Here is a 23,245-nt window from a genome sequence, read left to right on the forward strand (position 1 = left end):
AACTGGTTCAGGTGACACTGTAAGAAGCATTCGTAAAGATGGCAAATTCATCACTATAAGTCACTAACATTATTTTAGGTGAGAAATATATTAATTTTTCATGTATTCACTGAGATATAAATAAGTTTCCATAATGTTCTATTTTCTCTTCTCTAATGACTTCAATCAAACTATTTAAGGTTGTAGTCAGATCTTATCCCACCTGGAAAATTCTAGTGGCTTCAGCACACACTGCCAGCATTGCCAGGTGGTTCTGCCTGTGTCTCTGAGCTTCCTCATGCGCCCAGCTCTGGGAACTGAACCCACCATCACTACTGTGCCTGGGCCAGAATTTGAAAGTCCTTTTCTAGTGTGTCAAGTCCCTTTCCTAGTAGACCCATAACCATCAAAACATAATCAGAAAACCAACACTTTTTAAAGCAGCAGATTGGCATTTTTTCAAAGCCAAAACAGTCGAATATCAGCAACGTAAAATGGTTCAAAAATTATTTGCAAAAAGAGACATAGGGAGTAGAAGCCTTAGATAGAAAAAGACAAAGACCCAAGACAACCCAGGCATAACAAAAGGGAGAAACTTCTGCTACCCACGGGCTAAGGAGATGTAGGGAAAATGGTGTCAGAGTTCAGGACCAGTACCTGATGAAAGCTGGGTGCCTGGAACAGCTAGCCAGTATTAGCTGCAACCCCAGGGGAGAGAGACTTTTCCCAAAATAGCTACTTGGCACACAGAGAGGAGGATAGACATCTTTCTGACCAGTTCCCCATACTGGCCAAATGCACCCAAGACCAGTTTATACAGAAGCCATTAAATATAATATACAGAGGCCTATACCTCCCTACAGAGGGCAGAGCAGAAGTGTGAGGAATGACTCAGAGGGAAAAATTTAAGCCCAGGAACAGATCAGTTCCTATATAAGGCACTGACTACGTTGCTTCAGTAAGCCGGGCTCCATTTCCAGCACTGTGGGGGTTGCAAAGCATCAAGTCATCATAGTTCCGAGCTGACTCTTTATTAAATGTGCTTAACTTAAAAAGGAAGAAGGGTTCTGTCTCTGTATCAAGCATATAAGGTAGCTAAAGCATTGCTTCTTTCCACACGGAAATGTCTCCTATGTGCCAAAGCTATCTGTTCCGGTGAAGTAATAAATAGTTTAACCAACTGAGAGAGTTCCCAGTTAGTGCTGGGCATCTCTTTGATGTGGTCATCCACTTTAGCTGCCCTTTACTTGAAGCAACTTTACTCTGTCTCTTTACACTAAATCTTATCATTCTCTTGCTCTGCTCTGCTGAAAGGGCATTCACAGTATGAAGGAGTAAACAAATGAGTGGCCAAATGGATGGAGGGATGGGTGGGGGTGGATAGATGGCTGCTATTTGTATTAAGTATGTCCAGGACTGAGATGTTCCTGAGCTTGCTTCTCATGGTGGTGGAGAACACAAAGCGCTCATGAGGCAAAGTGGGGCCATCCTTGAAGTCACATCCTATCTTAAAACCATAGTTAAAGCATTCTATTTGATCAGAAAGACAGGCATCACTGGGGCATTCTTCATCACAGGTGAGGACAGGTGTTTAGAAATGGCTTCTTTCCTGTGCAGTAAGTAATAAGCTGTTGCCTGAATCATTCACATTTTCTCCTTGGTGAAAACATCTACATTGTAAACATAGTAGTACTAGGAAAAGTTTACAATGATTTTGCATTCAGCTTAGGGAAATATGCACATGTGCGCACGCTCACACACACACACACACACACACACACACACACACACACGCACGCACATGCACAAATGAGCACCCCTTCATATGTCCTACAGAGTTGACCTTTTATGATTTAATACATCATCAGTCTTTGAATCTTTAATACAGTTCACTTTCCTCAATAAATCTTACAAACTCTTTGAAATATTCTATAAAATAAAGCAGATGAAATACTATATTTTATGGAGAGTTGGTCAGTACCAGTGTATGAAATTAATCAAGCATCCAATGTATTAAAGGTAGCTCAAAACCTTTTGCCAACTACGTCAAGATGAGCAGTGCTTAGAAATCTGAGTTTGTAATAGGTCCAATTAGAACTATTGCAGTATCCCCAAAAGATCACACTTTGAAACTGTCTTTTACAAACAGCATTTTTTCAAGCCAATATTTTACATTCTTCCCTTCTTTCCACATAATGATTTCCTACCAACTAGAATGTGATATGCTATATTAATATCTTCAAAGTATGTGTTTATAAGACTTATATAGTATATTTTAGCGTAGATAGATACATATATAGATAGGTACATAGATTGATCATAGATGGTAGATAGATGATGGATGGATAGATAGTCAGATAGATGACAGGTAGATGGTAGATGGATAATAAATAGCTAGATGATAGATAGATAGATAGATAGATAGATAGATAGATAGATAGATAGATAAGCATAGACTAATATACCCATGTATCAACAGAATGGCATTCAGAATTCTTTGAGACAGGAAGAAATTATCTTAAGTTCCTGAAATACAAATATCTTTCACAAATATAACTTGGCAAAAGCCGCTAAAAGCTATCATAGCAGGTGTCTTCCTGAGAGAGACTTATATTCCTATGTTCTAGCGAGATGTGAGCAAAGGCGGACATTAGTCAGGTGAGACTGACAACAACCAAGAAGGCTAATTGTGCTTTTCAACATTCGTGTTTCATACAGTAGAAAATGGCATTTGCTTTTCCAAAAGGACATCCATCGATATAAAAAGCTTTTTAAATGTCAAACGGAATAATGTATCTAGAGGATCTTCGTTGTGGTCATGTGACTTCTTGCCCATCAAAGTACAAAGCTGCTGCTCAAATTTGATCTTTTTTCTCTAATTAACTTGCCTCTGGAGCAGAGTTCCCCCTTTGTGGGCTTCACTAGGTTTGGGTATGAAACACAAATATTTGGATGGCTCTTACTGACCCAAGTCTTCAGCAGCTTGATACGATGAAGAGGTACTGCGCATGACGTAGAAACTAAGAGGACTGAAGGCCAAGGGAAAGGGTCTTCATCGTCCATGGGGTCAGATTGGGGCGAGCGTAGCCAGAGAGCTTCAGTCACATTGCTTCCTGTGGTGGGTGAAAGGACCACTCCCCTGCCCTTGATCCCAGTCTTTCAGCTGAATGGGAATTTATTGTGGGAAGCCTCATGAAGCATCACAGATCCTGGAAGCCGAGAGTGGAATAAGTTTGCTTGTTTTACAAACTCACCACCGGAATCCAAAGAACTACAGCTTCACAGTAACACTTACTTTGTACATTTGGGCTTTTGAGGTTTCAAAGCTTCTGTGTGGATTTTATGTAAATCCGTGAGATGCAAAAGATTGTTGTTGTTGTTATTCTTCCCGTTGCAGAGTATTTATGAGAACTACTATGGGATTTCATTCCCTATAGCCTGCTTTGGTGAGTACAATCACCAGCAATGAAAGTGCCCAGAACAGAAACCTAGGCACTGGTTTTCCAGGATTCCATTCACAATGCTCATCTCTAGGCATCGTCCAGCTTTATTTCATATTATACGGTTTCTCTCTTTTCACTTCTATGCCTTTCCACTTACCCATTCCTTCTAATGTTCCCTCATTCTTGGGAATAACTTTTTCTAGAAGAAAAATATTTCCTAGAATTTCATTTATAGTCAGTAAGATGAGTTGTCTTCTCCCCCCTCCCCTTATAGCATTATTCACAAACACAAATTCTCCTTTAAACGTACATATTTGGGGACACTCCTTTGTAAGCCAGTACCGTTCTGTAAGTGTGATTGTGTCTGAGACATGGTAGGCACAGTTGAGAGAGCTGCTCCTCACGTGAGATCCGAGTTTCCAATCGCCCAACGCACTGAGTGGGATCAGCTTCCTGTTTCTCTTATTGATTTCCCCTGCTCTTCCTTATCCAAGTTCTTTGACTCTCCAATCCTTCAGCTTCCTCACTAGGCTCATTAATTATGGGGTCTATCAGGCTGGGCTGATCTGAATAAAGTTTATTGCTAGTAAATACCACTACCCTTTTGTTATGAAATTTTATAAGGGACATAAAGTGGACTCTTGCTAAATTACCAGGCTCGCTGGTGTTAAAACATTCCTGATATTATTTTGCGTAGCCTGAAGCATCTACAATTGGTGCTTTCTTCATTCAGAAGGTGGGTTCCCCTGGACTCTTTGCTTGGTAGATGCTCAAAGCTCAGCTTCCATGCCCTTCCTAAGTAACCCGGGGGGAGGAAAGGCCTGCCTGGTAAATCTGCCCCTCCAAACTCCTCACATCCCAAACTCTAGAATGTTTTAAGGGTGCAGAAAATCAAACTCCTTCACTTTTTTTGTTAGCATGGCTACATCTTTCCTTAATCCATCTCAAATAATGTGTATAGTGAAGTAAGACTTAAATAAATTAAGTGTGTACTTCCTTCTCAAGCAATACCTTTGAAGCCAAGTACCAACAAACGATTTAAAAAATTGTAAAAGCATAATTAAATCTACTTAGATCATCTTTTCACCTTCTGGCTTATACTGAGATTATCAGACACATCTATTACTAATATGTCGTGAGTTCTGTCCATATTATCATGCTTTGTATCTTTAAATAGCAACTCACTTTTCACATACCAAAAAGAAATTAAATCCACCACCTTCCCAGCCCCAGAATCCTAATCCCTTAGAATCATCTGGAAACCATTTCCGACGTGCCCATATGAGGTCCCTCCCCTGGCAGGCAACTTTAGTTTCTTCACAGAAGGTCTCTTGTCATAGATAAGTCTTGAAGACTCTGCAGGATTCTAATGTCAACCCAGAACAGAGAAGTCCAGTCTTTCGATTCATCATCTTCAAATATCTCAAGCAGATTTATTTATTGAGCCTGGGGAATGTTATTGGGTTTTTGTTGGTTTTATTAATGATGTTAATAACCAAATGCTGGGTTTCATCCATGCTAGATTAGCACTCTACCGAGGATGTACTTCCATAGCAAAAAGGATTATTCTTCGTGAAGATTAGTCATGAGTCATTGAAATACAGGATGAACTCATGTTGGATATTTTATTTGCCTCATTGGGTAATAAGATACTACCATTGGTTCAAATAAAATTTGTAGAACAGACCAAATATAAGTAAAGGGGTTGGTGAACTGTACCCTTAAGTTCACACTCTCACTACCGCCTGACTCTGTACATTCTGAAAACTAGACTGTTTGTTTTATATTTATATATAGTTGAAAAGATTTTAACGTGCAGAGATTATATCCAACTCAACTTCTGGCTCCATAAATACTTTGTTGAATGCTAGCATGCCTTCCCATGCACACTGTCTGGAGACCATATGGCCTGTTTTGCCTAGAATATGTGCTAGTTGACCCACTTTAAGAATCATTTGCCAAATCTATGAAGCAATCAGGAAGGCTGACCAAAAAAGTTAAAAAAAAAAAACAAAAACCAATAAATCTATGTAGCAATAAAATCAAGTGTTTGAATCGGTCTTTTACAAGGGGGAAATTATATCATCTTCATCAGATAAAGCTTGCTCACATAGCTATGAATAGAATTATTTGTATGACCATTTTTTACCAGTTATGGAGGTATAAAATAGCTCTGTCAGGGACAATGAAAAGTGTAACATCCTCTAACATTAGATGGTCCCAGAAAGCTGCCGGGTGCTGCTCAGCAATTCACTGAAAAGACGCTAACCTTTTAAACTCAGATAATGTTTCCTCACAGTTTTTCCAGACATGAACTAAACTTCTTTAACTTTTTCAGTATTTTAGAGACAGACTAGATCAGAGCTCGTGTCATTCTAACTACACTTGAGACGTGGCCAGATCTCCTAGTCCTTCCGTAACACATATGCTCTGATTGCTGTAGGAAGTTGGCACACGCCAATAACTGACTGCTGCAGCACTGGCTGACCCCAGCTCCGAACTGTGGCCTGCTCATTGGCAGCCTAACACAACCGTTAGTGGACACCCGACACAGGGGTCTGGGAATAGCCAGGTGCTCACGGAACAGCCAGGCTCTGCTCTGGAAGAGCACATAGTCTTGACACAAACACATCTAGTAAAGATATTTCGTGAAGATCTGTTTCACTTCAGACTTTGCAGCTTCCTGCCTTCCCAAAAGTAAATATGTCACTCTCCAAAATGTTTATTCTTATTGATTTGTTTCATTTACTGTTAATTTTTCTTAACTACACAAAAAACAAAGCTCTGGATTGCCTCCGAAGAGCTGAAGAGATAACTCTACACTCATGTAAACTATTATTTGTTGCAATTAAGAAAACTCTCATTAAACAGACCTTCAATGTTTTTCCATGACAATTTTATGAAAACATTTTGTGAAGTAAACGATTTCCCAATTTGTGGAAAATGTTTGAATTTTCTTAAGGACAGCTCTTTGAAGCTCAAACTATTCATAGTTGTTTTCTTTTCTTTTTTTTTTTTAAGATTTATTTATTTATTTATTTATTTATTATGTATACAGTGCTCTGCCTGAATGTACACCTGCCTGCCAGAAGTGGGCACTAAATCACATTCTTCTAGATGGTTGTGAGCCACCATGTGGTTGCTGGGAATTGAACTCAGGATCTCTGGAGGAGCAGACTGCGCTCTTAACCTCTGAGCCATCTCTCCAGGCCCTGTTGTTGTTTTCTAAAGAGGCTCTCTCAAGAAGCCAGGAGGCCATCTCCGACATATATGGTTTAGTTTGTAGAAGGGATCACAGTTTGGGATTCTTCAAAATGCAAATAACTACACTTGCCAACATTCTTGATTTCTTCTCTCGTATCAGCTGCTTTGATTCTTTAAAGCAAACATGGCAGTTTTTATGAGCTTTACGTCACAATTGCACACAGCCCTCCCTTACGCATTCCAGAGCTCCTACATACTCCCTTCTACAGAACCTCATATCTTTGCTTTTAGATGAGTAATGCTCGGAGTTGAAGGTTCCCTGAAGACAAATGGTACATCTGTTACATAAACGCTTGGAGCCTCCACAGTGCAGAGAGGTGGGCACGCATACTCAGGCTTGAGCACTTGCCCCCCGGGCCTCTAACTAACTTCTCTCTCTGTGCATCAGTTCTCCATCTTTGAAACACTCAAAGAGTCCTTGGAAAGACTATTTAAATACGTGCAATACTTACAGCTGTGCCTGGATGTTCCCATTACTTTAAAAAATGAGAGCTAGTAATACAACCTACTACAGTTATGGACACAAAGCCACCAGGAAAAATGTGTACATGAGTGACTGAGCGAAGTTAAGGCAGAAGCAGGCCAGCTATTCCATCTCAAATGCTTGTTTGTTTTTTTTTAAACCTCTTCAGTGCTCTCTTGAATGCACAGAAAGCTCTATTTTAGGAGGAAAATATATTAAAAAATAGTATTCTACTGAACCCTTGAACACTGCGTCTCTGTAGAAATGACCCTGGATTAAATGAAATTTGTCTTCTCATGTTTTCACCCCTAGGTATCTAAACAACACTTCTAAATGCAGATCTTATGGTTAATTTAAATCGCTGTTTCATTCTGATACATAGTAGGTGCTCAATAAACATTTGTGAAATGAATGGCTTGGATAATAAGAATATAAGTTGGGGAGGGTGGGGGGTTAAGAGCAATTAAGCTCCTACAAAGCATCTGGGTGAGTTCAATTCCCAGCGCCCACATGGTGGCTAACCATGGTGGGAACTCGTGTCCCACAGGATCTGTCGCCCTCTTTGGCCTCAAGAGGTACTGCGTTTGTGTGGTAGACATACATGTGCCTGGCAAAATCTCACACACACAGAAGGAAAAATGAAATGCATATCTTGTAGGCAGGGTAAAGTTTGGGTTGAAGGTTTTGTAGGTGGGTTGGTGCCCCCCTCCCATCTCTATAACTCCTGCCTGGCTAGAAGGGGCCCTCCTCAGTCTTCATGTCCCCCGCTGCTATGGGTTCAGCTAGAGTCACCCTCATATCCTCCCTGGAGCCCACCATGTCACAGGTCTCCAGCTTGTCACAGAGATGCCCCTGCTGTTGGTTTCCCTTTCCTCTCCAAGACCTCTCACCTGCCCTCCCCACCCTCCCGTCATCTGATCCCAGCCGCATTTCCCTCCCCACACCCTGTCCTAACCGGTTCCCTCTCTTCATCCACTTCCACTGTCTGTTCTGTTTCCCCATCTGAGTGAGATTCAAGTATCTACACTTGGGCTTTCCTTGTTACTTAGCTTCTCTGGGTCCGTGGATTGTAGCATGGTTATCCTGTGATGTATGGCTAATATTCGCTTATAAGTGAGTGCATACCATGTGTGTCTTTCTGGGTCTGCGTTACCTCACTAAGGATGAACTTTTCTAGTTCCATCCATTTGCCTGCAAGTTTCATGATTTCCTTGTTTTTAATATCTGACTGGTTTTCCGTTGTGTAAATGTAAAATGATGTTGATGTGGCAAAAGGTTTGTCAATTTTGCTTATCTTTTTAAAAAACACAACTCATTCATTTTTTTTTTTAGTTTAAAAAAAAATTATTGGGCTTCCGTTTTTGATGGCAGACATATTACTATCACTTTCCCTCTTAGTATGTCTTTGCCAAAACACACAGAATTTAATATGTTGTGTTTTCATTTGTTTCAAGAACTTTATGTCATTCCACTCAAATTTATTTGATTAACTGTTAGTTCTTTAAAGCATGCTGCCCAAACATTGTGTGTATTTGTTCTTATAGGAGTTTAGTTTTGTTCTGTAGTGGTCCGAAAAGATGCATAATGTTTCTTCAATTCTTTTTAATTCATGGAGTCTTGGTGTGGGGCCTAACATGTAACTCTATTCTGGAGGACATGCCATTACTACTGAGAGATAATTCATATTCTACTGCCATTGGGTGAAATGGCCTAGCTGTTAGTCTCATCTGCTTTATAGCTGCCTGCCAAGCATTCACATATATGAAAATATAAACTACAGATGTGCACATGTAGATTTCTCCTAAACCAGAAATTCACTAGAATATTGAAAATAAAAACCACTCTCATGTAATAAGAAAATTAGTGGTCTATGGGTTACATTTAACACTTAATAAGGAAGCAAAATGTTATGAACAGTTCAAAAGAGAATTTAAACAACACGCAACTACTAATCATAAAAGAAGAAATAAATGTATAAATAGACATAAAGCTTGTTAAAATATACAAAGAAATGATTGTTTATATTCCCTCTGAAAATGCTCTGTATTATATGAACAAAGACAATCTGTGTGACTTCAAGCATTCTACCTGATAACTTGCAAAGACAGTAGATAACACAGGGCCTGCCAATCAGATAACCTTGAAGGCGCACTAAAGAAGACACCGAAGCCCTTCGGTGTTTCTCAATGCTCATTTTTAATTTGAATATAGTTTTCAAGGTATGTTTTACAACCTTTTAATTAACTTTGAATTGTCCAGCGATACAACTGATTGGTAAATTAAAGAGAGATTTTTGTTTTGTTTTGTTTTGTTAACATTTTTGTAAAAGTTACCAACATTTCAGGAGACCATTGACTTCACTCATAATGGTGGAGTCAAGATATTTCTGTGACTTTTTATCATCTCAAACAAGATGCTTCATAGCTTTGGAATCTGCAATGATATTGGAGATATTTGCATATAAATACAAGTGTGAGAAAAAAGTGGTGGTTTACACCTGTATAGCAAGCTCCTGAGGAAAGACAAAAAGCTTGAGGTTAGCCTGGGCTACATGATGAACTGTATCTGTTCTTCATGTGGTATCACTGCATTACTTGTTTTGAAAATGTATATTAATTGGGTCATGTTATTGTTCATGCTCATTTCAAGAAAGTAAATAAAATATTATAAAATATTTTATAAAAAAAGAACTGGTTGACTGGGATGGAAAATTCTGGCATGGAGATTAGGTCAATGCCCCATGCTGGGAATCATACTCCTGTCTGCATGAGCCAGTCTTTCTATCCAATAAATGTAATAAACACGTATCCTGTTCCAAACACTTCCCTATAAACAGAAAACTGACAGCTAATATCCCCACTAGATATCAGAATGTTGGCATTGTCTATTTTAACATAATGTATGTAAATTCTGATCATATAAATATGTTTCAAATTAACTAGTCTAAGCCCATAATCAAATTCTTTCTTTACAATAATGAAAGCTAGAGACAAAATCTGATAGCACAAAGCCCTTTCACATTGGGTTTAATGACATCTGTGTGGTGTGGTCATCTCTGCTGAACATAAAATGCTACTGAATTTAACAGCTTAAAGCAACAATAAAATCAAATTATCTCTTCCTGTGGCTATAGAAATCTAAAAGTGAGTAGATGGCTAGTTCTGCCTTAGAGCCTCTCATGGGCTTGAAGACAAGATGTAAGTGAAGTCTACACTCCGCTTCAGACTTAATTTGTATGCTCTGATGACGTCACTGCTGAAACAACTTCCTGAACTGCAGTTAGTCAAGAGCTCAGGCCTTTCACACGGCCTCCCACCAGGCAGCTTGGTGTCCCCACACCATGGCAACTCACTTCATCCAGAACAGTTGATCCAAGAGAGAGGAATGGAAGAAATGATACCTTCTGTACTGATGATGATGATTAATTTTTTTTTCTTTAACTGGCTTTTGACTCACCAAGCAGCCTGAGACACACCTCTTGGAGTCTCTGAGGACAGTTCAGAAAGGATTAACTGACAGAAGAAAGCCCATCTTGAATGGGGAAACGTCGTTGCTTGGGCTAGGGAGCCAAATGGAATATAAAAGACAAAAGGAAAGCAAGCAAGTTCTGGCATTTCCCCCTTTGTCTGCTGCCTCCCTTGCAGCTACACACTCTTGCCACCATGGCATTCCACTTAACAGCTGGCCCAGAGGCATGCATCCAAGGGACCATAACCTGAACTCTTAGAAACCACAAGCCAGCATAAAGGACTCCTCCCAGAAGTTGTTTCTGCTACTTGTTTACATCACGAACAAGCTTAGTCGACTGCAATGCTTGAGTCTCAGAACCTTATGTCATTTCATAGGATTTTTAAGAAAGCATCCCTGTGAAACACGGAAGAATATGAGAAGAACGGACCACTCGGGAAAGGATTGCCAGTGGCCATCTTGGAAGCTGACTACCATCATATTGTATATGTGTGTTCTTCTTGATGCTAAATTCAAATTTTATTTAATATCAATCTTTATTATCTTCTTTGGTTCATATGAAGTTATAAAGAAAAAGAAAAAATATATGACCATTTCACCTTGGAAATTAGAGCTGTAGGGGGCTGGAGAAATAGTTCTGTGGATAAAAACCACTGTTCTTGCTCGGTCTTTTTATCTCCTTGGGCACTAGGCATGCATGCACGTGGCACACGAACAGACACGCAGGTAATACACTCATATGCATAGAAAACTAAAGTAAATAATTTTTAAAAGAAAGATAGACTAGAATTGAATGTTCTTTAAAAAGAAAAAAAAAAACAACTGCACTGAAGATCAATTCTTTGTACAATGGCTTCATTCGTCTCTGAATATTTCTCCCAGGGGGCAAAATATTATCAGGTCACCAACAAATCAAGAAAAAACATAGGTTGGCTCTTTTGCCAAATGCATACAGCTTTGTTATACACGGGTTGATTCAACATTAAAATCAAGTAGAGATCATGGTTTTCAGGATGGGGATAGAAAAGAATGTGGTCCACGGCTCTGGGCTCTACAGTAGCCGTAGCCTGTGGCTCTGGGCTCTACAGTAGCCGTAGCCTGTGGCTCTGGGCTCTACAGTAGCTGTGGCCCATGGCTCTGGGCTCTACAGTAGCTGTGGCCCATGGCTCTGGGCTCTACAGTAGCTGTGGCCCGTGGCTCTGAGCTCTGCAGTGGCCGTGGCTGTCTGAGGCAGTGCTTAACAAAATTCCAGAGCCCTAACATTTCTATTTGGTGAAAGGGGTGTGTAAATGTTAACTTTTGATTGATAGCTTATGAGGGAACTCAGTATGCTTTTTAAAAGAAAAAAATGTATATGTGCATATTTCCTTCTCTTGATAATCACTGGTCAGGGGCTACCTGTCCTTCCATCATTGGACTGCATCTTTAACTGCCCATTTGATCACTTAGGGGACCGGTAATTATACTAATACTTCGAGAACTTAGTAATCAGCATCTTCAGAAGTTTATAAACTAAACATCTTAGGGGAAATGAAAAAAGGATCCAAAATCATTTGCAGAGCAGCTACAAACAGCATAGCAGGGGCCAAATAGCTATTTCCTTCCATCCTACCTTCAACCCCACCCTTTATTTACAGACACCTGACGACAGGATATTTCCTGTAGGACATTTCCCTTCTGTGGTGGCTCTGCTCAGAACCTTTATTGACAAATAGAACTGTGTGCAGTTATTGAATATAATGTGGCATTTAAGTATATTTCTACACACATATGAACAGTTCAATTGAGATGATTAAGATGTGCATTTTCATTTTTGTGATTGAAACACTTAAAATTAACTCTTTTGATAAATATCAAAATACAATTTTACCTATAGTCACCATGTTGTTGATTGGATCTGAGCTTCCCTCTTTAAATGAAATGTTGTGTCCTTTGACAAATGAGTCTCAAGTCACAATCCCCAAGCCCTACGTAACTGCCTGACTACTCTCTCCTTACATGAGTTTGACTTCCTAAGATTCTACATGTAAGTGAGATTGTGAAGTATTTCTCCTGTGCTCCTGGCTTATCTTACAGAACATCCTGTCCTCGGGTTCATATTTGTAGTCACAGTGGCAGAATTTCTGTCTTAGACTTTGAAAAATATCTCATTTTACCTTTTCTCATTTTATTTATTCATCTGTTTGTCTGTTGATGAGCATTTAGGTTACTTCCATATCTTGGCTGCAGGGAACATGGGAATGTTGACCTTGACAAAGATCTCACCAATACTTATGAGAAAACCTCCAAAGGTTAAATAACTAACAACTTTTTCCACTAGTTACCACAACTATGTTCAAAACAAGCAGCATGTGGTAATGATTCGAAACATAAAATAATGGAGGAATTCAAAAATGAAGTAAAGTTTTCCTCCTTGGAAATCTTAAATGATACATATCGTTCCAGATAGTGCCCGATCTAAACAGATAGGAGGCTGAGCAGTTAAACTGAAGCCGGGTTAGGTGTGTGGTGCACAGCTGTAATCCCAGCACTTGGCAGGTAAAAGGCTTGCCTTGAGTCCAAATGCCACACCCCCTTCAGTGGGTGCATGACTAAGCCATTGATGATTTGCTCAAACCATGTATCAAAGAAACAAGTTAGTGATGACAACTGGGATGACTATCAAGAAGGTTACAGTGAACAACAAAAATCCAACTCCAAATTTTCATATACTGAAAACTGAGCTAGTTAAAGCCTTAAAGAAACCTCAGAGGAGGCAGCAAAGTGTGTTGATGGCCCACTGAGAAATGAAGACAGAAACTTCTTTTTTTTTTTCTGGTTTTTTTTTACCATTTTTTTTTATTAATTTGTTCATATTACATCTTAATTGTTAGCCCTTCCCTTGTTTCCTCTCATTCTTCCCTCCCTCCCACTTCCCCCCTTCTCCCCTCCCCTATGTCTGTGACTGAGGGAGACCTCCTCCCCCTATATATGCTCTAAGATTATCGAGTCTCTTCTTGGTAACTTGCTATCCTTCCTCTGAGTGCCGCCAGGCCTCCCCATCCAGGGGACGTGGTCAGAAAAGGGGCACCAGAGTTCATGTGAGAGTCAGATCTCACTCTCCACTCAACGGTGGAGAATATCATGTTCGTCGGCTAGGGAAGACAGAAACTTCTTGCATTAGTCTGGCCAAGAGTAAGCTCAAATCAAATTCTCCACTTCTCTCCCCGTGTTTAAATCTAACTGCTCTCCACAGTCGTTACTGAGCTGTCGTCAGTCTGTAGAGCATGCCTGCTTGTCCCTGCTGCCTGTGTGGTCAGCTGCGTGTGTGCCCATCTCTAACAGGGGTCTTTTGCTCTGTGGTCACCCAACAGCACAGAAAATGTAGTACGGGAAATGAATGAATGATACATTTTCAGAGATCTTTGCAAGGGTTTGCAAAGTTACTTTGCTGACCCAGGGTGACCTAGACTAAGGCTCAAAGCTACAAGCCTACACCATGAGCCTGTATCCACACTTTGCTTCCAACCACAGCACAATACAAATACTATTCTTTTGGGGCTACGAGAGAGCACATGACTTAAAAACCAAAGTTATACATTTAGCCGAAGTTGTAAACGCTCATCGCACAGGAAATCCAAGCCACAGTAAAGTTAGTTAAACTGTTCTCTTGAAGGCAGGTTAAACTTCCAGCAGCTGAACACACAGGGGGACGGCAGGTAAGAACATAGCCTTGGCCGGGCGGTGGTGGCGCACGCCTTTAATCCCAGCACTTGGGAGGCAGAGGCAGACGGATCGCTGTGAGTTCAAAGCCAGCCTGGTCTACAAAGTGAGTCTAGGACAGCCAAGGCTAAACAGAGAGACCCTGTCTCGAAAAACCAAAACAAACAAACAAAAAAAAAGAACATAGCCTTAAGTGACCTCAAGCATATTATTAACTTGGTCGTAAGGTCTGGGGACAGTACTGTTTGTTTGGGGGGGTCAAAAGATATTTTTCAGAGGAAAAAAAGTGGTATCACCAAACTGAATTATTCCGTATATGTAAATTGTTTACATGAAAAAGTTACATAAGTGGGGAAAAAACTAGTGGTTGCCAGATGTTGAAGGGGAATAGGATGAAGGAGAAATGGGACGGCTAGACCAGGGTTGGTTGGTGGTAATGTTCTGTCTCATATCAACACGTCGGTTGACGCTATGCTGGTTTGGAAAGACACTAGGAGACACGAGGGGAAGGAAATGTGTGGTCTCATATATTACTATTTCCTTTACTGAAATAAAATTCAGCATTGTAGTCATCTTTTACTAGACAATACAGTGGGGTTTTTTAGTATATTTATGTTATACAGCCCCCGCCACCACTTAAGTCCAAAACTATTTCATCTCTCCACAAAGAAATGCTGTAACACAAAGCAGCCGCCACCCGTAGGGTCTCGCTTTCCGCATTAGAAAAGCTTAGCCTTGAAGCCCATGTGAATTTATGCCCTTCTCAGAGAAGGCACGCTACGCCCTGAGCCTGTGAGAGGCCGCCTTCTTCTCCATGGGACAGAGTTCTTCCTCAAAGCAACTCTTCCTCCTCCTTTTCCCCTCCAAAGTTTTTTCGCTGCTGCCAGTGCCTCATACAGCGGCAATTAGCACGTGTGCTGTGTGGTTTCAACAGGCACCCCGCAGGCAGCCACTTCAGCCTCAGGAGAGTCCTGCTTAGCAGGGAGAAAGGCAGACCTTTTGAGTCTGGCTGCCAGGGAGTCAAAAGACAGGTCAAAACACATAATTACCCTGCTTTCTTCAGTAGGTCCATTCTGTTCGCGGAGTCCTGGTACTGAGAGGTCAGGGCTGCTGTTTCCCAGGCTACCGCGGAGCCACAGAGCAGAGGGAAACAGAAAAAGTAAAAAATGCCACGCAGTTCGCTGTGAACACCGAGATCCAGCCAGGTTTTCTTAATTAAGCATGCCCGTGACTGCTAACCATTTCCAGTCGATTTCCAGCATTTTGAGAAAAATCTGTTCTGACAGCCCACCAGTCCTGTGTCACTGTCCTAAAGGAGCAGACTGGCTCCTTTGTGGCTCTCCTTGATGCAACTCCTGGGTTCATTTCTAGAATCCCGTTTGAATCTCCAACCATCTCCAGATCAAAAGGGCGCCTCTCGCGTTAAATCATACTGAAGAGAGTTACCGTAGGCCTGCTTTCTGTCAGGTCCCGTAAGTTAAAATGCTGCCTTTGAACTCAGCTGTCTTCCGGGCACTCACGCTTCCTCACATTTTAAAAAAAGAAATCATTTACCACTTGTTGACTTTCCATTAGTGCAGATGATGATTTCCGTTTCTTTCAGCGTGAATCCTCCAGCCACACCTACCACTTCCGGAAGTAATACAACTATCAATAAATCAATTGTTAGCGTTGGGATTATAGCCACGGGTGAACTTTTTTTTTTTTCGCTTTCCGTCCTGATCTCCTGAACTTGATGTTTTTCTTTTCCTCTGTTTAGCTTTCTCTGTACTCACTGCTAGCTCCTCCTGAGCGTCCCACTGCAATGTCCAGTGTAGCATCTATCTACACCAGGTGATACGGTTCTTCATCCAAGTTTCAGAGACATCCAAGTTCCCTTCTGAGGGAGCACTGCTCTCTTAGCCTTGTGGAACACCGTCACTGGGACTTCTTCAGAATTCCCCCTGCCTTTCTCTCAGCAGGTTCTCTGAGCCTTCTACCCCAGGTTTCTTCTTGCGCTGTGGAATACACCCTCCGGCCATTTCTTGCCATATTAGATAAAGCACAAAGGCAGACCATTTTTTCACTTGCCAATTATCCCCGAATGAAGCTGTAAAATTATTTTGTAAAAAATCTGCACACTGTCATAGGGTTTAATGACACCTGCATGTCCTATATCTATCTCTTTAGACAAAACCAATCCTTTTTTTTTTTTCTTTCTTTCTTTCTTCTTTTAAGCTTGAGGATCATTTTATCAGCGACTGGGGGAGAAACCACAGGGTGACAAGCAGCTGGGGGCATATTCTTCAGAGAAATCATTTTAGAGTGTCAACGTGTGCATGCTTAGGATTTTAGCCTGTTTCTAAAGAGCAGACAGAAAGGGAGAACAGGAAAAATTACATTTTTTTTTTAGTTAGAATTCAAAAAAGGAGGCAGGCTTAGCAGTGGAGATCTGTGAGGCACTGCCCACACCAGTCTTCACGCTCCCCTTAAAATTGCCTTTCCATTTTCCAGAAGCTCTCCCTGACTTTTTACTTTATATTATTTTATTTTATTATTTTATTGGCAATCATTTCTCCCTCTTTCTTGGATTGCTTCCTCATTTTAACTGAATAGTCCTAAGAGACGATGTGTAGGAGAATCATGTCTTCAGCTCCCATGACCACTGGCACAGCGTTCTGGGGGCTCACAGTGTCCCATGAACACTGCATTCTTCCTCCTGCGTGCTTCTCCTTTACATCTGTGGTGCAGCTGGTCCCCTCGCCTCCTTCCCACTGGTTTTATTTCCAGAGCATTTATCCCCACCTGTCATTTTGTGTCATCTAATGTATTGCTTGGGGGAGGGGCTATTATTCTGGCTTCCTCCACTATATAGTAAACTCTTGGAGGCAAACAGCTGCTTCATTCATTCATTCATGGATGTGTCTGTCTGTGCACCCGGACTAACAAATAAATGGGAGGTTATCGATATCTATTCAGTCATTGAATGAATGAATAAGAGACGCACATTTTCTATTTCTATAATATGAGAAAGGTTCTAATTTAAAAAGTAGTGTTTAAGAATGTGCCAACTGAAGATCTAAAAGATGGCAGAGATGGCCTTCTTAGACCACTTCAGTATGGAGTGGGCAGCTGCTTGAGGCATACACACAACAAGGATGGATGTGGTCCTCTCTAGCAGGCCTTCGCTTGTGCCTCTCCATCCTTCAACCTGCTCTCTTCTCCTTTGTCTTCTTCTACCCCCCACCCCCCCCACCCCCCCACCCCCCACCCCCCCACCCCCCACCCCCCCACCCCCCACCCCCACCCCACCCCCACCCCACCCCCCACCCCACCCCCACCCCACCCACCCCCCACCCCCACCCCCCACCCCCCACCCCACCCACCCCCCCACCCCCCACCCCCCACCCCCCACCCCACCCCCACCACCCCCCCCACCCCCCCACCCCACCCACCCCCACCCCACCCCCCCACCCCCCCCACCCTCACCCCACCCCCGCTCACGAATCTCATCTTCAGCTGTTGACTTCTCTCCTTTCATCTGCTTTGGGTTGGACAGTTTTAATTGTGGCCTTGACTTTCAACGTACTTCCTGCCTAGAAAGTGATGAAAATAGCCATTTCCTTTCTGCCTAGCAGCTGGGCCTTATGCTAGTGTCCCATGAAGCACAACCGCTTGACATCTTTGTAGGGCCCACACTCCCTCTCCAACACACTTATTCTGAGTCTTTTATTTTCATATTCCATGAAGAAATGAGTGGCCTTGGCTTTTAGCCCTTGACTTCCTATTGCAACATTTCAAACTTAGTAATACAATAGCCTGTGTCACTGCCATGTCTTGTTTTTTACATAAGAATTGGATAAAGGCATAATACTTAAATTACAAGTCATGGAAAGGCCTGAATACATCCCCCTGACCCCCACAGAGGATCTGATTGTTGCCTCAGCATCATCAGTCTTGACTTATTTTTTTAAAGAATAGAAGGTTTTTTTTTTTTGACGGTAGAAGAAATTTTAAAGCACGTTTAAATAGGGTTCCTAGATCTGGCAAAGAAAAATAAAAGATTGTAGCCAACTTTGAATTTCCCATAAACAAAAAGAGTAATTATTTTTTAGCATTCATGTGTTTCAACATGTGCTTTATATTTATCAAGCAGCCTCATATTTCAGCAGCCACCCGTTACATCAATGAGATTGCCAGGTAGGCTTACTGTGGAAACTAAGAGCTGGTCTTAAGGAGCCACAGAGGGAGAAATGTACAAATTCCCTGACTGATGACATAAAGTACAGCCAGCCTAGTTTAAGTTGGTTAAAGTCTATACCGTAAGAAAGGAGGAAGTGATGAAATGCTAGCTCAGAAGCCGACTCAACACACACATCATGGTGTTTCGTGCCTCTGATTTCCCAGCCTTTTGCATCTGTAGGAGCGCAGAATGCACATCCCAGGAACACGGATTCAAATTGCACACACAAAGAAATCAGACCAAATCATAGCTAGCTGGCACTGCAACACTTTCAATTCACTTGTACCCATACCTTGTGTGTATATATCTTAGCACAAGTTACCTCAAAATACTGTATGCTGAGGGAATTAAGCAACAGAAGGATAATTCTACAGTTCTATTGTTGAAGAAGTCCAAAAATCTAGATTGGTGCCTAGCCCAATCATCTTTAGAGAGACTTCATCCAGCAGCTGATGGAAACAGAGGCAGAGGCCGATAGCTTGAGGAATCCTGCGGAAGAGGAGGAGGAAAGAGGATTGTAGGACCCCAAGGGGTCGAGAACCCCACAAGGAAACACAAAGAATCAACTAAGCTGGGCCCATAGGGGCTCACATAGACTGACCCACCAACCAGGGAGCCTGCATGAGACTAACCTAGGCCCTCCACATATATGTTACAGCAGTGTAACTTGGTCTACTTGTGGGCCCCCTAACAGGAACTGTCTCTAACTTTTTTGCTTGCTTTTGGGCCCCTTGTCCTCATATTGGGTGCCCTGCCCAACCTCAATACAAGGGGAGGTGCCTATTCTTACTGCAACTTGACACGCCATGTTTGGTTGATATCCACTAGAGGCCCACCCTTTTCTGAAGAGAGACAGAGAAGGAGTGGATGGGGGAGTGACTGGGAGGAGAGGAGGGAGGGAAAAGTGTGGGATGTAATATATGAGAGAAGAATAAATCCTAAGAATAAAAATAAAGAAGACCAAAATCAAGCTACTACTGACAGACTGGGTCCCTGGTGGATGGAGCTTCTCCTGGGTTGCACATGGATCCCTTGTACAGCCTCACTTTGTGAAAACAGAGCATCTCTCCTATCTGTTCAGATGAGGGTACCACTACCAATATCCTCCAATAAGGGGTCCACTCTCACAACCTCCCTTCCTCCCTATGGCCTCATCTCCAAATATTATCATATTGTGTGATAGGAGTTCCCCCACATGAGTTTGAGAAGTATATAAACATTCAGCTCACAGGAAATGAATATTTGAATTAAAATCTAAGTTTATATGCACAAAGATCATAGGCATCAGCAAAATCAGCAAATACTCTTTCTAGCAGTTGACCAAACTATGGTTAGACGCACCTAGGTACTCCATGATGGGGACGAGGAAAGAGTGACCTTCCTGAAATGCAAGCGTAGCTCACCAATAGCAGGCTTTATTTTAAGAAAGTAATTTTTTTAAAAAAGCTGATATGATTCTGCCTCTCAGAGCTGTTTATAACTTGGAGTTTCAGTTTTGGTGATTGCGCCGTGGTAGATTAGTTGAATGCAAGCGCAAAGATTCTGTGTGCATTCAGACAGACCATTCATCATACTTAGCATGCAGGTTTCAGCAGAACTTTCCCACAGATTTGCCAAAATGCCACCGGGAGTAATCATAGAAAATTGCCTGCTTTGTTCACCTAGTCCCTGAAAGGCAATCAGTGGCTCTGGGTTTAGTCTTATTGGACTACTTTAATCATCCATCAATCTCTCTATCTGAAAGGTTCATATAACTACTGTCTTGGCTCATAAGTACTTATGGTTTTTAATTTTGTACCAAAAATGGAATGGACTTCAGCAGCCCTACGTGAGAGCAGTGAAGAGGTTTGAAATATTATCAAATACTTGCCAGGTTGCATGCTCAATACAAAATCGAAAGTATACATTACCTACACATCCTCAGAGCCATTGTCAACTCACTCACTATGAATATCCGGTTCTGAAAAGGCATAGTAGAATTTTAGGTCATAAGGCCACCAAAATGTGGTTTTAATCCAAAATAAACAAATAAATACATAAATAAAGTTTGTCTTGCAAAATTCAAGTTTGCAATATTAGAAAGTGAGTAAAATCTCTGAACCACAACCACAAACGGTGATTGTCTGAAAGTTCCGGGTGAGGGTGTGGTTTTAAATCCATGCCAGGGCCAACTGGTATTTGGTATCCAACTCTGCTCTAGTGACTAGTCACTGCTTTGTCTGCTCTGCAGGTATGTTAAGTCTACCTGGACAGTAACTCCAGAAAGTCTAGTTAACTAATACTCTTTTCATCTCATATATGGAGAATTCGGGGTCTGGATAAAATGAGACCAGGGACCCACACTTCTTCTCCCAAGGTTTGGGTGCCACATTGCCTGCCCTTTCTATACCAACCTCTCCTTTTTTAAAAATGGTGATTGAAATTGTCAACATAAACACTGTATCTTCCCTTAAAGTTGATTAACTTTGATTTTTTTTTTCATTTTCTCTTTGGGTGGAAATAATTGGACATAACGAAAACAGTATCGTCAGGCGTGTTCTCCAAAGACAGCTCTTTGTCTCCACCTGTGGCAGCCTCGACTTCCCCATCAGAAAACCTACCTTCCTTTACACCTAGCCTCTTCTCTCTGGATGATCAAAGCTCTGCTCACTGGATGACCACTGGCCAAAGAACAGTCATCCCCAGGCTCACTGTCCCCACCAGCGATTACTCTGTCATCAGCTATTCACCTTTAGAAATGTCACCTTGGCCTGCATCTTCCAGTGACAGAGAGTTGATTACAAGCAGCGAAGATACAATCAGAGACCGAGATGAAACGGATGCGTCTGAGGCTCCTGCCTTGCCAGAAGCATCAGGACTGAGTGGATATGATTCTGCCTCGGGTCACTTTCTAGAGATGACCACACCCATCCCAGGATTACAGTACATCACCACCAGCTCAGAGACCACACCCATCCCAGGATTACAGTACATCACCACCAGCTCAGAGACCACACCCATCCCAGGATTACAGTACATCACCACCAGCTCAGAGACCACACCCATCCCAGGATTACAGTACATCACCACCAGCTCAGAGACCACACCCATCCCAGGATTACAGTACATCACCACCAGCTCGGAGACCACACCCATCCCAGGATTACAGTACATCACCACCAGCTCGGAGACCGTTGCTACCAAGGGCCACGAGCTAGTGGTGTTCTTCAGTCTGCGCGTTGCTAACATGCCTTTCTCCCATGACCTGTTCAACAAGAGCTCTCTGGAGTATCGAGCCCTGGAGCAGCGATTCACAGACCTGGTGAGTGAGCATGGCTTACCTTCCTTGCTATGGCTCCTCGGTTTTTTGTTGTTGTTGTTGTTTTGTTTGTTTGTTTGTTTTTGTTTTTTGCTGTTGCTTTGTGACTATAGTATAATCGTCACTCATCTTGAGCAGTGCGGGTTAGGGGGAGATGAGTTTCTGAAGCAGCTGTGCTGAGGCAGAAGGCATTTGGCTAGAATTCTGAGGGGATTTGGACCCAAGCAGGGAAAAGAGTTCTATGGTGACAGTCAGAGAAGACACGGTCACAGGCTTCATGGGAACAAGGTTATCCTTAAATTCCCCTCCTTATGCTTCTCCTTAAATATGTTCTTTTCCCCCCTAATTCTATACAGAAATGCTGTAGTACAAGTCAGAACCACCAGGTGTGGAATCTAAACATAGTATAAGTAACCTTTCCCTGCGTTGTGAGAGAGCACAGAGCCATGGTGCCCAGCGTGGAAGAGCAGGGGAGCTCAGCTCTATAAGCTCCCTTTCAACTCTCTTAGGATGTTGTAAACGGCCATGTGACCTGCCATCTCTGATCCTTGACATATAAAGTGATAAGAATTTCACAATGGACGCATTTTGATAGCAGACACCCTGAAACCCACATTTTAATTTTGTTTCTACAAGCATAATAAGAAATGTGTGGACAGTTATAAATATTGAGCTCTGTGATGGATTTAACAGTCATGTCTGATTAAATAAATCACATTACACACATGGTTTCTGACAATATCAGGAACATATATATATATATATATATATATACACACTTCTTATAAGTAAAGTTATCATATGGCTTGAACATTTTTTCAAGTAAGACTCCTTGCTCTACACACACACACACACACACACACACACACACACACACACACCATGAGTATTGGGACTACCTTAAGGAACAATGTTGCAGTGAACCTCACCCAGGTGTCTTCATTACGGTTTGTTATATGCTGCCATAACAAAGGTATTAAGAACAGTGAGGGGCTGGAGAGATGGCTCTGTAGTTAAGAGCACTGGCTGCTCTTCCAGAGGTTCCCACCTGGCAGCTCACAACTGCCTGTGACTCCAGTTCCAGGGGATCTGACACCCTGACACAGATATATGCAGGCAAAACACCAATGCATACCAAACAAAAATAAATAAGGTTAAAAATAAGAAGAGTGAACTTAGACGCCAGGCTTATTTCTTCTTGATAGGTGGGCAGATACATTCAAGTGTCACCCTGCAGATCCACATTTTTCCTACATGTGGCTCTGCCACCACTAAGAATGTTTCCTCCTTTTCAACGTTAAGGCTGAGTGGTTGCTACACTATGTTTTCGCTTGTGAGAAGAGAGAACAGAGATCCAGGAAGAGCAGTTTGTCAACAGGTGGCAAAGCAGCAGCATCCCCTCCACA

At 41.9% G+C, this 23,245-nt stretch overlaps 1 protein-coding gene across 1 annotated transcript in view; it reads left to right on the top strand.

Annotated features, from left to right (window-relative positions):
* IMPG1 (interphotoreceptor matrix proteoglycan 1) overlaps window positions 1–23,245 on the top strand; it is a gene marked incomplete at its 5' end in the record, with an annotated part of 140,878 nt that overhangs the window by 81,112 nt on the left and 36,521 nt on the right. The window contains 3 exon segments of the mRNA XM_084754326.1: window positions 21,043–21,453; window positions 21,456–21,463; window positions 21,690–21,842. Coding sequence (XP_084610452.1) covers window positions 21,043–21,453; window positions 21,456–21,463; window positions 21,690–21,842 — 572 coding nt within the window.

This window comes from Acomys minous, assembly GCF_964271855.1.
Source record: "Acomys minous genome assembly, chromosome: 13".
Taxonomy (NCBI): domain Eukaryota; kingdom Metazoa; phylum Chordata; class Mammalia; order Rodentia; family Muridae; genus Acomys; species Acomys minous.